This window comes from Varanus komodoensis, unplaced genomic scaffold (assembly GCF_004798865.1).
Source record: "Varanus komodoensis strain SLA01 unplaced genomic scaffold, ASM479886v1 scaffold5, whole genome shotgun sequence".
Classification (NCBI taxonomy): Eukaryota; Metazoa; Chordata; class Lepidosauria; order Squamata; family Varanidae; genus Varanus; species Varanus komodoensis.
The window spans coordinates 29255197-29275062 of NW_025336087.1; the positions used below are offsets into that span (position 1 = coordinate 29255197).

The 19866-nt window shown below is 39.2% G+C and overlaps 1 protein-coding gene across 2 annotated transcripts in view; it reads left to right on the forward strand.

Moving 5' to 3' along the window:
- Positions 1-16206, forward strand: part of WDR36 (WD repeat domain 36) — a 53888-nt gene extending 37682 nt beyond the window's left edge. The window contains exons 19-24 of one of the 2 annotated variants that reach the window (XR_006416275.1): positions 233-375; positions 1147-1266; positions 2405-2486; positions 6885-7072; positions 7546-7762; positions 16090-16206. Coding sequence is in view for 1 of the 2 variants with exons in the window: in XM_044446205.1 (XP_044302140.1) it covers positions 233-375; positions 1147-1266; positions 2405-2486; positions 6885-7072; positions 7546-7695 (683 nt within the window). In the remaining variant the exon portion in view is untranslated. Of the gene's footprint in view, positions 1-232; positions 376-1146; positions 1267-2404; positions 2487-6884; positions 7073-7545; positions 7796-16089 lie in introns of those variants that run through there. The other variant, XM_044446205.1, reaches the window with a different exon arrangement.
- The last annotated feature ends 3660 nt before the right edge of the window (positions 16207-19866 follow it).

The window sequence follows — 19866 nt, forward strand, 5'->3', positions numbered from 1 at the left end:
CAGAAAACAGTTTTTTCCCATCTCTCCTGTCTTCCAACAGCTGATCTGAAGCAGATTAAAGGAACCTGGCTCCTTATTTTCAGAGCTTGTATTAAATAAATTTTGAAGGGCAGGGAACTGAACACCTGGTTATAATGTTTGTGTGGATTTCATCTTATTATAATGTGTTTATCTCAGTGTTGATAAATGATGTGCTATAAAGTCAAATATATTTGTCTGTTGCAATTCAAAGACATAGATGTTGCAGAAGAGGAAGAAACAAGTGATGAGATGATAGAATATGATTCCCCAGAGCAACTGGGAGAAGCATTAGTGACCCTTTCTGTATTGCCAGAATCTAGATGGAAGAGCCTACTCAACCTTGATATTATTAAGGTAATGTGCTCATCCCATATTTTTTTAAGCTTTCTAATCAAACCTATTTTCATTATATGATTGTGTTTTAGTTGACTGTAAAGAATCAACAAATTGGCTTGAGGGTGATCTGGGATGACTTCTAGGGAGCTTTTAGAGCTCTCAGAAATCAGAACTACCTGGAAAATCCTCCAATACTAACTACTTCAAATGCTAAAGATTATTCAACAGTTGTTCAATGATATGCAGTAGAATTTATCTGTGGGTTCAGTTTCAATTAGAGAACTTGAACAAGTAGACTTAGTCACTTTCCCCTATCCCCATCCCAACCTGATTTCATCTTCAGGATTTCTTTAACCTAAAGAACATTTCTTTAACAAAAACAAGTCCAGGGAAGCAGGTTAAAGTGTACATTCAAAATGTCCTTTCTTGAACCAAAATGCACCTGGGACAAAAAAAATCCCAATAAGTTCCATTAGTTTTTGCCATTGGGGTGCCTTTTTGTCCTAGACAATGAAGAGTGTTAGGATGACAAAATGATTCATAGTAATAAAACATGTCCTATTTAGAGAAGATGCTCTTAACCCGAAACCGTATATGAGAACTTTACTACGCTAAGATATATTTGAATTTGGTTTGGGACAATATGCTGCAAACCAATTGTTACTTGGTTTGTTTATATGTTTAATATTCTAGGTGGGTTGTAAATGCTTACATAACTGGGAAGTTAATAAGTTTGTGTTCGAGCATGTGTAAATTCCTTGATACTGATATAAAATCTCCTCTCAACAGCAAAAGAATAAACCCAAAGAGCCACCAAAAGTGCCAAAATCTGCACCATTCTTCATCCCCACAGTTCCTGGTCTTGTCCCACGATATGCTTCTGTTGAACATGAAAAAGATGGACACCAGGTAAAAAGGGAGATGATTGTGCCAAACTTCTTTATTATGTAGACTTCTTCTGTGGTGAATTGCATGAATTAATTTTTGTGAACTGTATAAAGTTATTCAGTGAAATAGAAATGAGACAAACAACAACAATAGCTAAACTTTATTCACAATTATACCTTTGCTTAACTTAAAAGCATAATTAGTGGGTGTTAAAAATTACTCAAAGCTGTTATTAACCATTGATTATCTTATTAAATTTAGAAAACTTGCTCTCATCTTCACTCTAACTCAGTAAACTATATAACTTCTTTAGTTTCCATTATGGCATTATTCTAATCAGAAAGTCTTCTAATTTTCTGGAGAATGTTCAAAGAAGTCCTTGTTTTGCTTATCTCTAGATCAACCCATCTTTTTTCATTTATGAGATACATGTTCTTATCTGTCTGTGTAGAGTCTGAAACAAAAAGAACTTAGGAAAGGATATTCATCTTAATAGAAGAGATTTCTGCTAAATAATACAATTTAGTCATTCTTCTGTATGATTTAAGGTCCTATGGGCTACCTCCCCATTTGATTGTAGGGCTTACAGCCATGCTTTCTTTCCAGGGCAGGAGGAGTAGCAGAGCAATCTTCATCTTCCTGTCCTGCTACTCTGCACTTTTTTCCTTGATGAGTTTTTTTGCCCATCTAGCTAGGGCATTTCAGGGGGAGGGGTAAGTAAGCCGGAGAAGCTTCAGGGCAGCTTGTATCTTCTGTGTCCTCCCCCGCTTACCCACTGGAATGCCCCCTTTTTTCCCCCTTTCTGAGATGGCTTTTTCAGCCTCAGAGGGCAGCTGGTGCTCCCCCCACCTTTTTCTTTTTGCATTGGCTGTGACAGCTTGCGGAAGGGTGAGAGGGTTGGATCTCCAACTCTTCTTTCCAGAGCGGGAACAGTTTCCAACCTCAGGGGAGAACACCCAGCATCTTACAACTTTTCAGACAATGTTTAGGGGCCATAGGATCACTCCGTCAATAATGTAAAAGTATATAATTCAATGAGTCTAACATTTGAGTTTCCAAAAGAAAGGGGACAGTTCTCTATGTTGTCTGAAATTCTAAATGTATTTTTTCCTGCGCCAAAACTTCTAAGTATTTCAAGTAACTTTCTTCTTAATTCCAGTCCAAACTAGTACATCTTGGCATGTTGGCACAAAAATCTGAATTCTACTTACAGCTTGAAGAAGCGCTGGGAAACAGCAACTGTAAGTTATCATATGAAATAAAAAAACTTTCTGGATGTGCATTCCAACAGTTGGGGGAAAAGTAGTAGGAAGAAGAGGAGAAAATACATAGATTTTTCTTTCCTCCAGAAATTTAATATTACATTTAACATGCCACCCTGTGGAAAGCAGTCTGTGTTCCGACAACATGACAATCAAACATGGCTTGTTGTGGCGGGTTGTGGTGTCAGTTTTAATTCCTTTGGTTTGCTTGGCCCAACTTCACTAAACGTAAGCACAGAATAACAATCATAGTTTATCTCCTCTGACTTTAGTCAGAGAAACTGAAAGCCCAGAACATTCAAGAAAGCAAGAGCTCTAAGTAAAGTTGTCTGGGAGTCATTTTCATGAGATAAAAATCAAATCAGGGCCCATGTTTCATTGGTCTCTGAGTCTGTAAGTGTATATTTAGTATGTTTATGATGCAATTTTATAACTATGTAATTAAATTAGAAATATTTGCTGTTTTATGATTTTAAAAATAACAGATTTTTAAAACTTATTGAAATTGCTTTTAGCTACCCTGACATTTTTTATGCCAGATCTCCTGAGCTGTCCAAAGATTTGTTAATGTTATTCTGTATTTTTAATGTGAATATACATTAGGGGAGACTGGGAGAATGCAGGGTATTGTGCAGTAGGAACTTTAAAGCCTAGTTTAGCAAGCTAGAGAGGAAAGAAAACTCCTAGGATAATATGATGGCTACAATTTATGCAGCCTGTCTAAAGAAGGAAAGACTTAGAGGAGGGAAGGAACCAGGGTGTGAAGACGGAACAAAATGGGGGAAATGTAAAATATCTTGGGGAAATAACCTCCAATTTTCTGGTTCCTTCGTCTCATCACACAGATCTTCACATTTGACCATGTTCCACTGATTTCTACTGTCCTTTTCCTACAGATGTTATACCCGATTTGTTCAATGTACATACACATAAAACTGTTTTAATTTATTATTTAATAGATTTATATACTGCTATCCACATATTTTAAAATGTCTAAGAGTTATGTGTTAGGTTGAAGGACAGTGACTTTTACAGTGACCCTGGAAAAAGTATTCAGAGTATATTCAACCTTGGAAATGGATGATCAAATTTGGGCATAATATTTTCAGATGCAGATCTTCATATGCTTTTTTCTAGGATTTTTATGTCATCTTTGTAAATAACAAATAATAAAGCATCTCACAGTCAATGAATGCTTTTAATAAGATTAATTAGTTCCCCACCTCAAAATAAATAGTAACATTTTACAGCACTCAGTCTTTGTCAGGATCAGGAAAACAACATGTTACATATAGAAACAGTAAAAGAGTGTATATTTGACCTCTGAGGAGCAGAGAAAACATAGAAGGACCTAAGCAGGACATACAGTAACTGGACTGGAAATAGTTTGAAATGTCTAAATGGAATTGGGGTTATCCAGGCTACCAGAAATTAAAGCGCTGAGTAATCGGAACAGTGGTTTCTGGGTGGTGAGTTGTACAGAAACAGTGTTTACTGTTAGTCCCTTAAGGCTTCCATTTAATTCTTCTGCCATCCCAGTCTATGATTTCACTCTGTAATATCTTCCAGTTGCTGTCAAGGAAAAAAAGAACTACATAAATTTGTAACCTTCTTTTTAAAATGAGTACAATAAACATGTAGTCTTCTGATATTTAAGTTACCATCTTATGAACTAGCTTATGAACTTCATAAATCTTGTATAAGCCTTATATTGAAACGATTGAAGAGAACCCTTGCGTAAGCTTCTGTTAAGCTTTCTTTGATGCGTTACATATCATGCAGGTACAACAATATGAACCACCTTAAAAGTGAGGAATACTTTTAAACTGATTGAATATGTTCATACTTTCCTGAACCACTCTGAAGGAGGTTTTTAGGTGCTGTTAATAATGGTTTGTGACAGTAAAAGTAAGGTTATTCTCATCTGTCATTGATTGTAGCTGCCTTCGTGCTATTAAAGGGGAGATGCAGTATGGTATGTACTCTATCCCCAGATCTTGACACATTGAGCAAAAGACATAAAGTGCATTAACTGGAAGTTCTTCCATGTGATTCATCTCTCAGTTGTGTGAACAAGTCTTCATAAAGCACCACCAGCTCCCTCCTTGCTCAGTAAACAGAGACTGGGGATTGCATCAGCATTGCACCCCTGCTTCTGTGTAATGGCATGAAGCCTGCATAGCTCTGTCGAACAGCACACAAGTGGACCGCTGCTTAAGCACAGAACTTCTTCTCTCCTCCCTCCTGTGTTCTGCAAGCTGCCCCAGTTTCTCTCCAGCGGGCACCCTACCCTACAGAGTAAATTTGGGGGACAAACAAGGAGTATTACTCCTTTCTCCATTTGTATTTATTTATTCCTATAGCAGTTGCCTGCTCTTTCCGCCTTCCTCTTTATTCCCCATTTTAATATGTTAACCTGGTTCTTTAACCAACTCCCACTGGTTGGATAGTCACCATTGAATACAGCCCTGTGTATGTGCTAAGTGGAAATAAAAGACTTACTTTGGTATTTGGAACGAATGAATGTGCAACAGTATTCATGTCATCATTCTTACTGCAGATTACGGTGAGGTTCACAGCATAAGCTGGCAGGTAAACAACAGCAGGAATGTATGAAGAATAACTTCCTTTGTAGTCATATGCTTAATAATTACATTCTGGATTACATTCAGTGTCTTGAGGTGAATGTTTTGGAAAATGAAACCAGCTTAGAGGTTTGAATTATGAAACTAAAACAGACATTCGTAATGCAGAAGAAAATAACACCAACCTAATTGGCTGTTTTTAAGTGTTTGAAAAAACTGGTTGCAGTCCCCTTGATAAAAGGGACAGAAGCACAAGTCTGATAGTGCTCATTTGTAGCTTCCTAGAACTGAACCAGCCAAGAATTTAAAGTAGAAAAGGCAGTTTGGCAAGTGAGGTTTTAAAAGCCTGAGGGGGAAAAGCAGCCCAGGTTCTTACTGCCAGAAAGCATGGTTTTGTTGCTTTGTACAAGGCTAAATAGCTTAAATGACTTCTGTACAGAACTGCCCATGATGACTGCATGGATGTTCTGGGTACTTGCAGTGTAACATATTGACTGCAGATGACTGTAGATCTTTAGTGGGCTGGTTCTGGCCTTCCCTTTCTCTCACTCCCACTTAAGTGATTTGGCCAGAAACATTCATATAACCCTGCTTACCTATTTTTCCAAGTTGTATAAGCCTGTCAGTGGCTGGGGTGTGGGTGGCTGGGTATCAGATCAGGGCACCAGGATCCAGACACCCAGTGCAATATACAGGCCCATTCCAAATCATAGGCAGTCCAGAGGTCAAGAAAGGTAACAGAAGTGCAAGTTAAGTATCCAAATAGAGCAGTCAATGCTGGTCAAAAGCCAGAGAGGCAAGCCAAGGAGAAACGGGCACCTGGGATTGGAGTGGAAGGCAGAGCAGGTACAGCCAGGCATGGTGCAAAAGCAGAGGCAACAGGCAGTCTCCAGAAACAGGCTCCAGGAGGCACAGAGCATTCAAAGACCTTCATTGCTGAGGCTGCATCTGAAGGGAAGAGCTGGTTCTTTTATAGCTCTCTCCTCAGGGCTCCCAGGTGGTGCCTGTAACATCCCAGGTGGCTGCGATTGACTGTGGACCCAGTCCTGCATCCACCAGGGCTGCTATTCTGGTCTCTGGCCTCACAGAACCTCACACTGACTCTCAGACAAGGATTTTGAAAAATTTAATGGAAAATCATCTTTAAAATAGTTTTATTATTCCATGACTGCCTAAAAAGTATAACATGGATATTCGGAGCAGTATAAAGTCAATATTAGAACAGCATGGCTGAATATCTTGACTGAATGTATATGAAAAAGTGGAGTGGCATTTGGGAGGAGTGCACAGACCTCCCATTTTCCGGAATGACCTGGGAGACTGCCTGTGTTTGTGCCAGCTGCAGGGAAAAAATAATGGCTCTCCAGCTCTATGGGGATTCCATGACACACAGGTGTTTTGGTTTCCTGCAGAGAAGGATTGTGATCATGGTATTCTGTAGAAAATAGGTACAGAAGTCATGCTGCAAAGATGTAATTCATATAGAAGTAATAGAATCACATGTACAGCTGGATTTTTCTTGAAATCTCTTCACTACCCCCAGCTCCCAAAGAGACAAGGTTTTGAATGGCTTGTCTCTTAGGAGTAGGATTTTTTTCCTTACACAGAAAATGTCAGCAGAAATTCTACCGGCCTGTGTTATTCTCTTATTTGCATAAATGAGTGCTTTGGCTTGTGAACAGATGCCTCAGATTGATTAAAACTGAATGTTGCAGAGTAACTATTGAAGTACTGTGATAAATAAAATCTTCAGAATATTTTCTAGAACTGTAGCCATATTCTCATTTGACAGATAAGCCTGCAGTTGGGATTCTGAAGAATATGGGACCATCTAATATTGAGACAGAACTGAGAGGCTTGTCACCAGATGGAGGTGGCTCTGTTGAGGTGATGCAGAGCTTCCTAAGAATGATTGAGGCAATGCTGAATACGAAGTGTGACTTCGAACTGGCTCAAGCGTACCTTGCATTGTTCCTAAAGGTAAATGCATGCTTTTATTGGATAGTTGCCGTAATACGCTGTAAAGTTCAACTCGCCAAGGACAAAACAGTGTTTATTTCACATACTGGTGTGAGAGGACTGCTTAGAGAAGAAGCAGGAAATACCTGATAGCATTCATTCCTTTCTGAAATAGCACTTTTTCCACAGTGTATTTTATATTACCATTCCATTTGGCATTTCAGTTTCCTAGACGAGAACTGTAGGACTTGATAGTGTTTAGCACAGCTTGCCATAGTGGTACTGCATCTACCACTCTCTGAAAAAATGGCTGTGCTTCTATTTTTGTTTAATTTTATTTAATTGTGGGCATTGTGTTAAGGAGAATAACATAAATTCTATTAGCTAATGCAAATATAGTAGTGATGTGATAATTTTAATACATGAACCAGGTATTAAGTTTTTTGTTTTGATCTGTGTATCTAAATGACAACTAGGTTGTGTTTCCTTTTCAGTTGCACTTTAAAATCCTTTCCTCAGAGCCATCTTTGCTGGCAGAAGTATCCAGGCTGTCACCCCAACTTGAGGAAATCTGGATTCATTTACAGACGCTTTTCAACCAAAGCCTTTGCATTTTAAATTACATGAAGACAGCTTTGTTATAAAGAACCTTTTGTTCTGTAAAAATCAAGATGTTAAATCTCCAGTTACTTGTATAAAGCACATCTAATGGTGAATATTATGCAATACATTTTTTAAAGTTAACTGTACAGTTTGGCTTCATTTTCTTTTATTTTAAATACCAATCTATGATTTCTTCACACATTTGCAGTGTCCATTTTCTAGTGGGCAGTGCATTTCAGTGTGGCTGCCCATAACACTCAGACGTGAAGGATTATAGGTACCCTATTAAGGACAAAAGATGGACAGAAGCAATGGTGGCCTTAGTGCTCCACCCAATTTACAGAGGACTTAGGCAGCTAGTTGCAGCTATCGAACGTTTTTGCCCCTAGAGCATGGGGAAGACAGGCTGAGGCACTGCCTGGATACTACTTTGTTTCCCCGAAAATAAGACCTGGTCTTATATTAATTTTTGCTCCAAAAGACGCATTAGGGTTTATTACGAGGTGATATCTTATTTTTTCTTACAAAAGCCATAAGATTCTTGCCCTGAGAGTCCGCCACGATTCCTTGCTTGTACTTGATGGGATAGCTCTTTCTTCTTGCACCTATCTTGCATTTTGCATCCATGCATTAAGTATGTCTGTTACAACACATGACGTATTGACAGTATTCATGCATTTTATCTGTACTCTTGATTGGTCATTCGGCAATAGGTCTCGCGTTCATCTGTTTACATAGGTGCTTATCTCTCATCCAAAGGTGCCCGCTTTGGTATTTACAAGTACTTAATTATGTATATTATCATTTATTTTAAGTATTAATGTCAATATTGTTTATTTATATTTAATTATATATTTACATTATTTTATAATTCAATATGTCTGTCATGTGTTGCAATGGACGTACTACCATGTTTCCGTGTCTGTCTGGCTTACAGTTTTAACTGGGGCTTATTTTTGGGTTAGGGCTTATATTACGAGCATCCTGAAAAATCATTCTAGAACTTATTGTCTGGTTAGGTCTTATTTTCAGGGAAACATGGTATGAAGGCTGGTGGAGCTTCACTCCTCCCCTCCTTTCTCCTTAGAACTCCCACAAAACTATAGTGCTGCTCTCAGCCTTTAGAGCCCCAGTCAGTGCTATTCTTTCTATTTGTGCTGGGAAGGTGCTCTGAGGTTAGTTTCCCCAGAGCAAGTTTCCACCATTGGAGCTGGGATGCTGACTTTTCCTCAGGCCTTTTAGACTCTGTCTAGTGGCCACTGGATTGTACCCTAAATAACCACAAATAAAATTAAGTTCTCTGTCCCAGATTAAGATACGTTATGGTAAAGCACTCAATATTTTGGTAATAAAAAATAATTAAATTTCATTAAGAACTGATTTAGGAGTATCTAATGCTGGGCAGGTGTGGATCTGGTTAGTGATCAGTGTGGGAGAAGAAAGGAAGCTGCACAAAGAGGCAGATAATAAAATGATATGCTGAAAACTGTTTCTGGGTATATAATTGATATTCACCAGGCCATAATCCTATGCAAACTTACCTGGGAGTAAGTCTATTAGGGCTTCTGAATAGTCACATATAGAATTTAATTTAAAGAATATAAATAAATGTAAATTACTATCAGGGATCCAGGAAGTGGATGTCAGGAATCATGGGAGAGGCACTGGGATGAGGGCAACAGAACCTGAGGCAGGCTGGAGTCCACACACAGTCCAAAGTTCAGTACTGAAGTCAGAAGCAAGCTTGTAGTCAAGTTGAAGTTGGGAACTAGGAGCACATATCATGACAAGACGACATAGTCATGAACAAACCAGGAAATTAGAAAGGGTCCAGAGGAAGGCAACAAAAATCATCCAAGATTTGGAAACACTGTCCTGTGAGGACTGACTGAGAGAACTGGGCATGTTCAGCCTCAGGAAGAGAAGACTGAGGGTGGACACGATATCCCTCCATAAGTACCTCAAAGGCTTTCACAAAGAGAAAGTTCAAGATCTCTTCTTGCTGATACCAGAGTGTAGGACACGGAATAATCAGTTCAAGTTGTGACAACCCAGATTCATGCTGGACATCAGGAAAAGCTTCCTCACTGTCAGAGCAATACAAGAGTGGAGCCAGCTGCCTAGAGAGGTGGTGGGCTCTCCCACACTAGAGACATTCAAAAAGAAACTGGACAGCCATCTGACTGAGACGATATACATAGGTGTTCTGCAACAGCAGGGGGTTGGACCTGATACCCTTCATGATCCCTTCCAACTCTACTATTCTATGGTTCTGAGAAAGCCAGGAAGACAAGAGCAGGGAGCAGACAAGAGACAAGATAACTGGACAGGATTCAGGAGTAGAAAAGATGGGACAAACAAGGCCAGACAGCAAGTCAAGACAAGACAGCAAGGCTGGACACCACAAGTCAAGATAGAAGATCAGAGAAGTCCAGGTCTTGTGGTCCTTGCAAGAGCTGGACCACAAAAGAGCTAGGGAGAAGACCTGCATGGCTGAGGCAGCCAGTGGAGGGGAGAGCTTGCTCTTATATACCTCTTCCCCCAGGCCTCGCACATGGCACTAATCAGGAGACAAGAGTTCCAGTAGGATCTGGTACCAAAGCTGCAAATATTGCAGTGGTCATTCTGGTTTTGGCCACCAGATAGCACCATGGAGCACCCCGGTCCTGACAGTTACATCATCTTAAACCAAGGTGGGTTTCCAGTACAGCAGAAATTTGTAATATGCAGTGATGAAGAGTTTCCAGGAAATGTTGAACTAGAAAATTTTCCACTGCCAATTAGGGTTATTTGCATAGGAAGATACTAAGTTTGCATTGAAAAATGTTCTGAGGAGGGCTGGGCAAGTTGTGGCCCTCCAGATGATTGGCTTACAATTCCCATCATCCTTCACCATTGGCCATACTGGCAGGATAAGTGACCTCTAGCACAAGGCCAACAGGTTTACTATAGAAACCAGTCATGCCAGCATATTGAATTGCTGTTGTGTTCAAGATTACTTATAGCCAGCACCATATCGGTGCTGTAAGCAGAATGGCAGCATTGGATACCACCAATATCATGGAATTCCTTATATTTACATTTACGAAAAACAAAAGATACTGAAAACTATGACACAGTAATTTTGGCAACCCAGAGAACAATGTGTGATATGCTGACTACCCTTCATCTAGTTCAATGGAGATTACTCCATTAAGGTTGATGGTTAGGCTGTCATTATCTACTCATCACCCTTTCACATTTTAACACAGATGTATTTCAATGACATACAAATTATCTCTCAAAGACCTGCTAAGGATAATCACCTGAAAAATGTTAATTACCACATTGAAACTGCCAAACTTAACTAATATTGTATTTGCAATTGGCATATATTATTTTTACTAATTATGTTATGCAAAGAAAATTTTCCACAGAAAAATAAAGTGCTGGAAAACTTTCCCCCTGACTTCACTGGTTAAAGATAATCTTAATGTATCCATTTTTTAAATTAAAGTTCATATTCATATACTCAGAATGCTTTATTAGAGTATCAACAACGAAAGTGTCATCTCCCCCTCACTCTTCTGTAAATGTTCATTGGATAATGTTGTCAGTCCTACTAACATCAAAATACATCTGCAAAGAACAATGAAAAATTAATTTTAGAATGGTACAGGATTATATTGTGGAAACTGGCTTCTTGTTTTTTTCTGCTTAAATGAATGGTTTCATTTCTGTGTTACAAACTACATAAGGTTTTGACTTTAGGATGGGAGCCCAGTGCTGTGCTCTGCCCACAGTAAAACATTTTCAGGCAGGGCCTTTGAGATCAAGAGTGTGCCCAAACTTGTCATGCTGCCAATGCTTAAATTGGTCAAGCACTGTGTACCAAGGGAGTTTCCCCATGCTAGCACCATCAGGAAGCAATCGCTATTGTGCAAGCAGATACTGGCCCAGTAACCGTTATAGTAGGGGATCAGGATCAGGCTGCTGCTCTCAGTGCTTGTTTACCTCTTGAATGTAACCGGACCTTCCTAGTGTAAGTGGGTTGCAGAACGCAACTTTAGTGAAGAAGTGGATTTTATATATTAGCCAATGAATAAGTACTTCAGGTAATTTAATCGCATTTTTAATTCCTTCACAGACTAAAATGATCCTAAATGACAGTTGCTTTAGACCATAATCTATGTATTTGGACTTGGTAGCTGCAAAGTAGTAAGTGGATGGCAGAAGTACTCCTAACGTCTAATCAACACTTGCAAATACAATCAAGATAACACACTTGAATGTAATTCTGAATACAGATTTTCCTTGGCAATTATATTTTGATACCTTTCTAAGAGTGATTGGTAATATCCATTATTTCGGTGCTTGTTATAAAAAGTTAGAACTATATTTTCCTATTTTTGTAAATTTGTGTTTTAAATTTGGGCCCTATTTTACAGTTGGAATTTGGCTGCTTTTGTTTCATTATTCAGTATCCAACTATTAAGTCCTAACATTAAAGGAATCACAGCAACTGCGGTGCTTGTGCTCTTTTGTTGATTATAGGTAATTATTTCATAAGGAAGAATGTAAAATATTGCATGAAGGGTGAAGGACTTGGGGGGGTGTTCTTTGTGTGTTTGATTTCAGCTCTTGCTTGCCAATTCATAATACAAATAAGGAGGGCACAAAAATTTGCCAATATTGGGAGCCAACTGAGTGATCTCATATCAAGGTTGGTGTGCCTGAGCTGACTTCTCTAAAAATACGGAAGTCAAAATATCTGACATCAAAATGAGGTGGAAAAATCCACCTGTAAATTCTGGAGAATGAAGCAATCCTGCCCCCCACCCCATTATAGAGCTGAATTTGTACTGTGATTTTAAAACATGGAATACTTTCCTGAAAAATTCAAACAATTTCTGTGACAGTAATTAGCTACTCTGGAACTCAGGAAAAATTTGGCAGGTTTTATTTCCTTTTCTGTTCCTGCTTTTTCCTCCTCCCCCCCCCCCCCCCCAAGGAGGTTATTTGAAGAAGAATAGCATTAAAAGTACCAGGCCAGGCAGCATCTCTTTCCATCCTATGTTTCAGTAGTTTTAACACCCACTGCTGCCGATTGCTCATATATTCACTAGGAAAATTTAAAAGAGACTTTCTGGCAAGCAGATGGTATGTCTGTTTTTGCTGCCCTGAGGTACAGTCTGTTGAACAATGTGCAAATATGAAGAGTGCCCCAAACCAAATAAGTTATCTTCCTTTTATTTCTAAGCTGATTCTCCCTGGCAGTTAATAACAGTATTTGGAATAGCTGTTTCATTTGCAGTGCATATGTTGCGCTGAATTCCAGAATTCATCTACATATAAAAAAAGTAATATTTAGTTGTGGTAGATTAAAACTCAAAGCGATCTCATTGAGGAAATGTATTAGCATTTCACAGTAACATATGTGAAAACCTCGGAGGACCTGAATCATAAATTGAATGATTTATTCTTTCCCATGGTAGTCACTTAGAAATTCTAACTTTTATGTAGTTGCAACTCCATTTTGTCTTTCCCCACAGCTCTGGAAAGGTGTCTGGCCTGCTAGTCGGTAAATTGCAAAGGAATAGTTCAGAAGTGCACATTAGAAATGAATTGCTTTAAGAAAACTTCCCTTAGGACTTCGCACCCCCAGAAAATACTTTTATGAATTGTCTTTAGGGAAAGGTTACACGTTAAATGGATATGGAAATTAAATTTCCATTAGAAGCTAAAATGAAGGATGAGTACAGTGCTCTCAGCATTTAGTAGAATGAGTATCTTGGTGACAAGATCTTTATCTGGGATTCAAAGGAGTCTCTTTGTGAATGTCATTATGATATTGAATAGACAATTATGAGGGAAAGGCATGTTCCAAACACTACTCTCTAAAATGGATACCAATTTGTGAATAAAGTAATTCATCTCTTCAAAGATGACAGCAAGTATCTTTCTTAAAAATCATGAGGTCATGTGCTGAATTTCAAGTTGGCCCTATTCAATATGCAAGTAAGTTGGTTTTGCTTCATCTCTGCCTAAATGTGAACTGCTCAGAAGAGAGCAATATGCGTTCTGCAGTTCTGTTACTGCAACATGTCCGTACAGACCATCTTGCACAGAATACTGCATCTTTGGAATCTGCTTTTTAAAAAGAGAACTGGGAATGTAAGGGGATAGGATCTAAATGTCAGTTCCAGTGTGACCTTGCTGATTCTCCTTGACCTCTTACTGGTTTTTGAAACCACTAAGTTCATGACAGCTCTGTTTCCTTCTTCATCTTGAGAGGCTGTGGATATGCTGGATCAGCCCTGGCTGTGCTGGATGAGACCTAATAAACAACCAGACAAGACTGAGATGCTGTTAGTGGCCATTTTGACAGGCTATGGAGTGCTCAGCCAGTTCTGGATGGAGCTGCACTTTTTCCTGAAGAAGGGGTTCACAGTTTAGGGTTCTCCTGCATTCACCTTCATCTCTTGAGGTTTGGCTGGCCTTCATGACACAGAACTATTATCATATGTAATTGGTAAGCTGCTTGAAGCAGCCAATAGGTAACTTAAGTTGTGTAGAGTGAAATCCTATGCATGTTAAGGCAGAAAAGCATCCTTGCAGGGCTGGCTGGAGAATGTTAGGGCAACTTTTGTCTAAGCATCCAGGGAATTGCGCCCTTAAGGAAGTTATTAACTAAAAGCAGACAAAACCTGAACCAATGGTGGTGCTGTTGCTACATTTCAAGAACAATGCAGCAAGGCTCCCTCCAGCCCCCCACTTCAGCATGCAGTCCTGTCCCTTCTGCATCAGCCTGTACGTTTGGTTTAGTTAGCATGCCCCTGGGCCCAGCTTTCTCCTCCTACACAACCACGCCAGCTGTCCATTCCCCCCTCCACTAGGCAACTCACCAGCAGTCGGTGCCAGGAAGGCAGTTCCTTTTCTACTTTTTTATGTAGTGGCAGCTGAGAATGTTGCTGAACTATTGCTAACCCTATTTCCATGCTTGACTGCTTATTTATTCCTGTGATTTAATTCCTAAAATGCAGTGTATGTCTTTGAAGTCCTGGACTCTCTTTTCCACATCATTCTAATAGCTGAGTGTCATTTTAAAGTGGTATCAGCTTCTTAGAATAGTATTTTTTTAAAAAATTTTTTTTTTTTTTTTTTTTTGACATTACAGGGTATGTTGGTAAAGACCAAAGGCTAAGCCTGAACATATTTCAAAGAGGGTATAAGGTTTTTCTGATTGCTTTAACAGCTGACATCTTGCAAAATTTGTTGGGTTTTAGTAGTGAGCTGTAATTGGTAGATTAATTATTGAGGTTAAAATTTGGGAGGAAACTGATTTAATTTCTAGGCTATTTTACTTCAGCAAATTAGAGAAAGGAAGCATGGAAAGAAAGATACTGATCGTGGTCTTCTATGAAATTGTGGGAGCTTTCATTTATTGGATCATACTCCCTTCAGTTTCCCAAAATAGCACTTCCATTAAAGTTTTGGCAATATAAAACAGGAAAAAATGCAAGGATTTCTTCATGAACTTTTTAGATATAGCAAACTCTCTTGCTTCAATAAGAGAAGAGAATTTGCTAGCCTAGCTTTCCCCAGCTTGGCACCCGACAGGAGTATGATTCCAACACATGCTGGCCAGGAATGACAAGAATTTGCTCCAAATACATTTGGAAGGCATCAGGTTGGGAAGGTTGTAATAGCTTCTACTCAATCCCTATGTTTAGACAGAAAATTGATTGCTTTAGTCAGAGAATTGATTGTGCTTGGTTCTCGGTGATTGCTGCTGCAATATCTCCACAATAAACAGTTATCGGTTCAACTATGTATCTTTTTATGAGCTGACAGATCCAGTTTTTTAATTGGATCATAACCGAATTTTAGTGAGACACTGTATGTGTATCTAATGCTTTATTTCCCACCCCAACCCTTTATTTATTCATTCACTTTAAAACAGCAATTTAAATTTCACGGGGAAAAATGACTTTTGTGTGAAAATTATTCTGAGGAATGACAGAGCAGATCCAACATCAGGAAATAAAAGCTAACAGAAATGCAAGCAGTTATGAGAAAATGAAAAATCTGTTAAGAGATTAATTCTACTCAGTTGCCACTTCTGGCTTGTAATATCCTGAACTCTAGCAACAGAAACCATGCTTTGTTGTCATAACAAATACAGTTGCTGGATACTCAGTGCAATCCTAAAATATCTACTCAGAAGTCCCATTGAGTTCAATGGGCTTACTCTCCAGCAAGCTGGTAGAGGACCACAGCCTTTAAAGTGTTAGAATACTGTTAATTTTCGCATAAATTAATGTATAATTTCTGGATGTTGACCTTGTCATCACAAAAAATAGAAATTAAAGATGAAATATAAAATTAAAGATTAAGCAATTTTCAATGTTGTCTATGAGTTTGTTAAAATGACACAGATTTTCTTTTTTTTTCAGCTTCTTCTGACCTGACTTCACATGGCCACCTCAGTCCATAGTGGCTCATATAACTGGGTTGGCTTGCACAATTGTTCTAGCCCACAAGTGGCCTAATTTTCACAATCAAAACAAACTGCTGCCTTAATTAACCCATATTGGGTTGCCTGAAACTTTGGCATGTGTTGACATGTTCCAGGCGCCATTTCCCTAATCATCTACCTGTTGGGTCATCTCCCCTTGGGAAGCATGGCATGTTGAAGGAGAAAAGCGTCACCAACTAATCGCAGGACAATTCAACAAGCCATACCCAAGTTTGTGCTTAGAGAAAAGGAACCTCACGTATGTCAATACACACCAAGTGTGAAAACAAGCTACACCAGCTTGTCTGCTCATGGGAGATAGCCCAGCAGCATGGGGTTCTGCTTAGAAATGCATCATAATCTTCTGCTCTACCACTGTCAGCTGCATTTCAAGTGTTCCACTCAGGAAGGGCAGGCTGCTGGAAGCCAGAGCTGAGGTCCAGGTAGGCTTTGGCTTACTCTAATGGATGGGTATATTGGACATCCTCAGTACAGTGGGGCAAGGAAGGATGCTTTCCTATGCAGCAATCCTCCCCATTTAATTCTCTATGTAGAAGGGGCTGGTGTGTGCCATCATTTGTTATTTAAAGTGTGCAGAACTGGTGCACTGTGTCGAACAATCTTCCCAATGTGGTTCCCTCCAAATGTTTGGAGCTACAAGTTCCATCATTCCCCGTTCACATGGCCAATGATCAGGATTCTTGAAAAATTTGGAATGCGCCGGGTTCGGAATGATCACTAGAAGTGACAAGGTATCTGGCTAAATGGATTACAGGATACCACAATCATGCTTTACATCATCTGTGGGGTGGGAAATTTTTAATGCTCCAGATACTGTTAGACTGCAACCCCTGTTGTTCCTCACCATTGACTATGCCGGCTAGGGCTGATGAAAGTCGCAGTCCAACAACACCTGAAACGCTACTAGTTTCTCTTCTCTGCTATATAGGGCAGCAGCATGCAAATTAACATGGGACAGGTATGTTGAGAGCAAAACAATCCCACCATTTCTGACTGAAATATTTTAAAACTGCTTTGTGTTATTGATAATATGTTTCCCATAAGCACATATGTCTCTCCTTTTCAGTAATAAATACCAATGGCTCAGTTTTAGAAGCTGTATCCCATTTGCAAAATGACTTTTTAATGGAAAAACCAGATCTGTCTGTACTTCAAATATTTGAACTGCTACTGCTTATTCATATATGTGTTTATTAGGTTTGACCTGAATTAATAAATATGGTTCTAAAAACTGGCAAGCAAGCCAACAACCCAATGGCTAACATATGCAGTTCTTGGAATTTACCCCACCTACTCCCTGTTTACTCTGTCCACATCTGCATTTTAAAGTCCAGCTTTTCTTAATTTTGTGGATCTGCATGAAAGAGACAGAATGTGCAGGACCAACAATATGAAGTTTAGCCAATGCTAGTTGTTCAAGTACAAGTTGTTCATTATATTAAGGTTTTTAGACAGTTATTGCCAAATATCCTAAATACACTGTTACTGCTACTGATTTTTTCATTTATATTTTGTATTCTGCCTTTCCATCAAATGGTACTCAAGGCAGCTAACAGCAGGCAGTATCCAGTAGCATTCAAACAGCTCCACTGAATCTTTCCATGGTTGCCAATTATACTTGTACAACCAGTTGTGCAAGCAGAACATGCAAGAGGTTGCCCAACAGTTGTGCAAAAATGGCTGTACAAGTTTAATGCACACTGCCTGCATGATATGTTCCTGCAAGTGTAACTTTAGTTGGATTCTCCTCTTGCATGTAGTTCAGAATCTAGCATTTACTAACACAATGTCATTCGTTTTAATGGAATAACACAGGTGGATACTGCTCAGTATTAATACACAAATACATACACTCAAAATATTAATAAAATGTAAAGTAAACCAAAACATAAATGAAGAAAGGTGAGTAAATATTGGGATGGAGCTCTGACTTTTTGGGGTGGTATTCAGTATGTTAAACGAATCGAATTAGCGCACAATCCTCAGTTGTGTCCTTGATGCTTGTCAGCCCTAAAGGTGGAAGCTTATGAGCATCCACTGCAAAGCAGAAGGACAGACGATGCAACCACTGCCTTCCTGCACCTCGTGCTCTGTACTTTAGCTAGACGGCCCTTTTATGTTGTCTAGCTGAGGCAATTTGGAGGGGAAAGAGGGCTGAACTTCCATCAGGATACTCTTTGAGGTCAATTTTCCAAACTTAGAGAGGCAGCCATTGTGGTTCTTTCTGCATCAGCTGCAAAGGGAGAAAGGGGATCATAACAAGGAGTTCCAGCTCTGAGGTCTCAGCCCCTTCTCTAATCATGGATCTATCTGGGAATCAGAATTTTCTATGGCTCTCCAGATGCCATCTAGGAGCCATAGAATCCTCTTAGAATCAGTTATCAAATGGTTAGAAACCAACACCAGAACTTGCAGTAGTTTGTATATTCTCTGTCACGATGCATAACAAACTCAGGGAAAGATACTGTATATATTGTACATTCCAATTTTAAAATGCCACAATATGCATTATAATTTAAAATATTTCCACTTAAATCTGCCAGTCTTACTTTGCATATAGAAACATTTTGTTACCACTAGCAGCAGAAAATGTGTTTTGCAAACTTACCTGTAGTGCATTTCCTTCCTTTTTAAATGAAGTCTAGATGCTTATCTTCAGAGTAACTATCACCACATATTTGTGAAGACATAAGCACTTTGAACGAAAGCACATTCAGTTTACATTTATTTATTTTTAAACTCATTTCCCACCCACTCCTAAGCCTTTTTGGCAGCTTACAGATCACTGAATAGAAGAAAGGATCACTGACGACAGAGTTTCAAAGTGTTTGCCTGAATGGAGAAGGTGAATATTGCCCTAATGGCCACACTAACTCTTCCAACAATTTATCCCTAAATGTAGACCCTTGTGGGTGCCATCATTAGAAAAGTGTGGAGCTAACTGGGGCATGCAGAATAGAGAAGAACCTACTGACAGTACTCATTGTCAGTCACACAATACTTTCTTCCTTCTCATACTTGATCAGTGGTCTGCCACTACAATGTGCCATCAGGATGTGGAATTTACATCTTGCCCATGGCTCCATCCCATAGTATAAGCAAAGGTGGAGTTAGAAAACAGTGGCTTTGATCCAGGCTTGGTTATGCTCATTGAAATCAATGAGACTTAAGGCAGCCAATGTGGCATATTAGAATGTTGGACTGGGAGATCTGGGTTCAAGACTGCACTCAGCCATGAAGCTCAGTGGGTGACTTTGAGACAGTCACAGACAATCGCCCTAACCTATCTCACAGGGTTGTTATTGTAAGGATAAAATGGAGAGGAGGAAAACATTGTAATCTTCCTTTCTTGTTAGACGAAGAAAGATAGGGTATAAATGCAATGTATCAATAATAATAGTGACTAACTTGCCCCACTGATTTTAATGGGTCTATTCCAAACATAAGTAATCCTGGATCCTACCCATGGTTTCTCATTCACCTCATGACTCTTCTTAGTGCCCCAATGCAAAGCAAAGTTTGCATAGAAATGGCTTATATTAATGCCTTCTAGGCCACTAGCTAAACAGATACAACAATTGACTTAAAAGAGCAAAAAGGAAGTTGGATACAATAAAGAGCACAAGGCAAAATTTTTATCAAGTTACCAGAACAAAGCCAGGTTATTGGTCCTCATACCACTGCCTCTGATTAA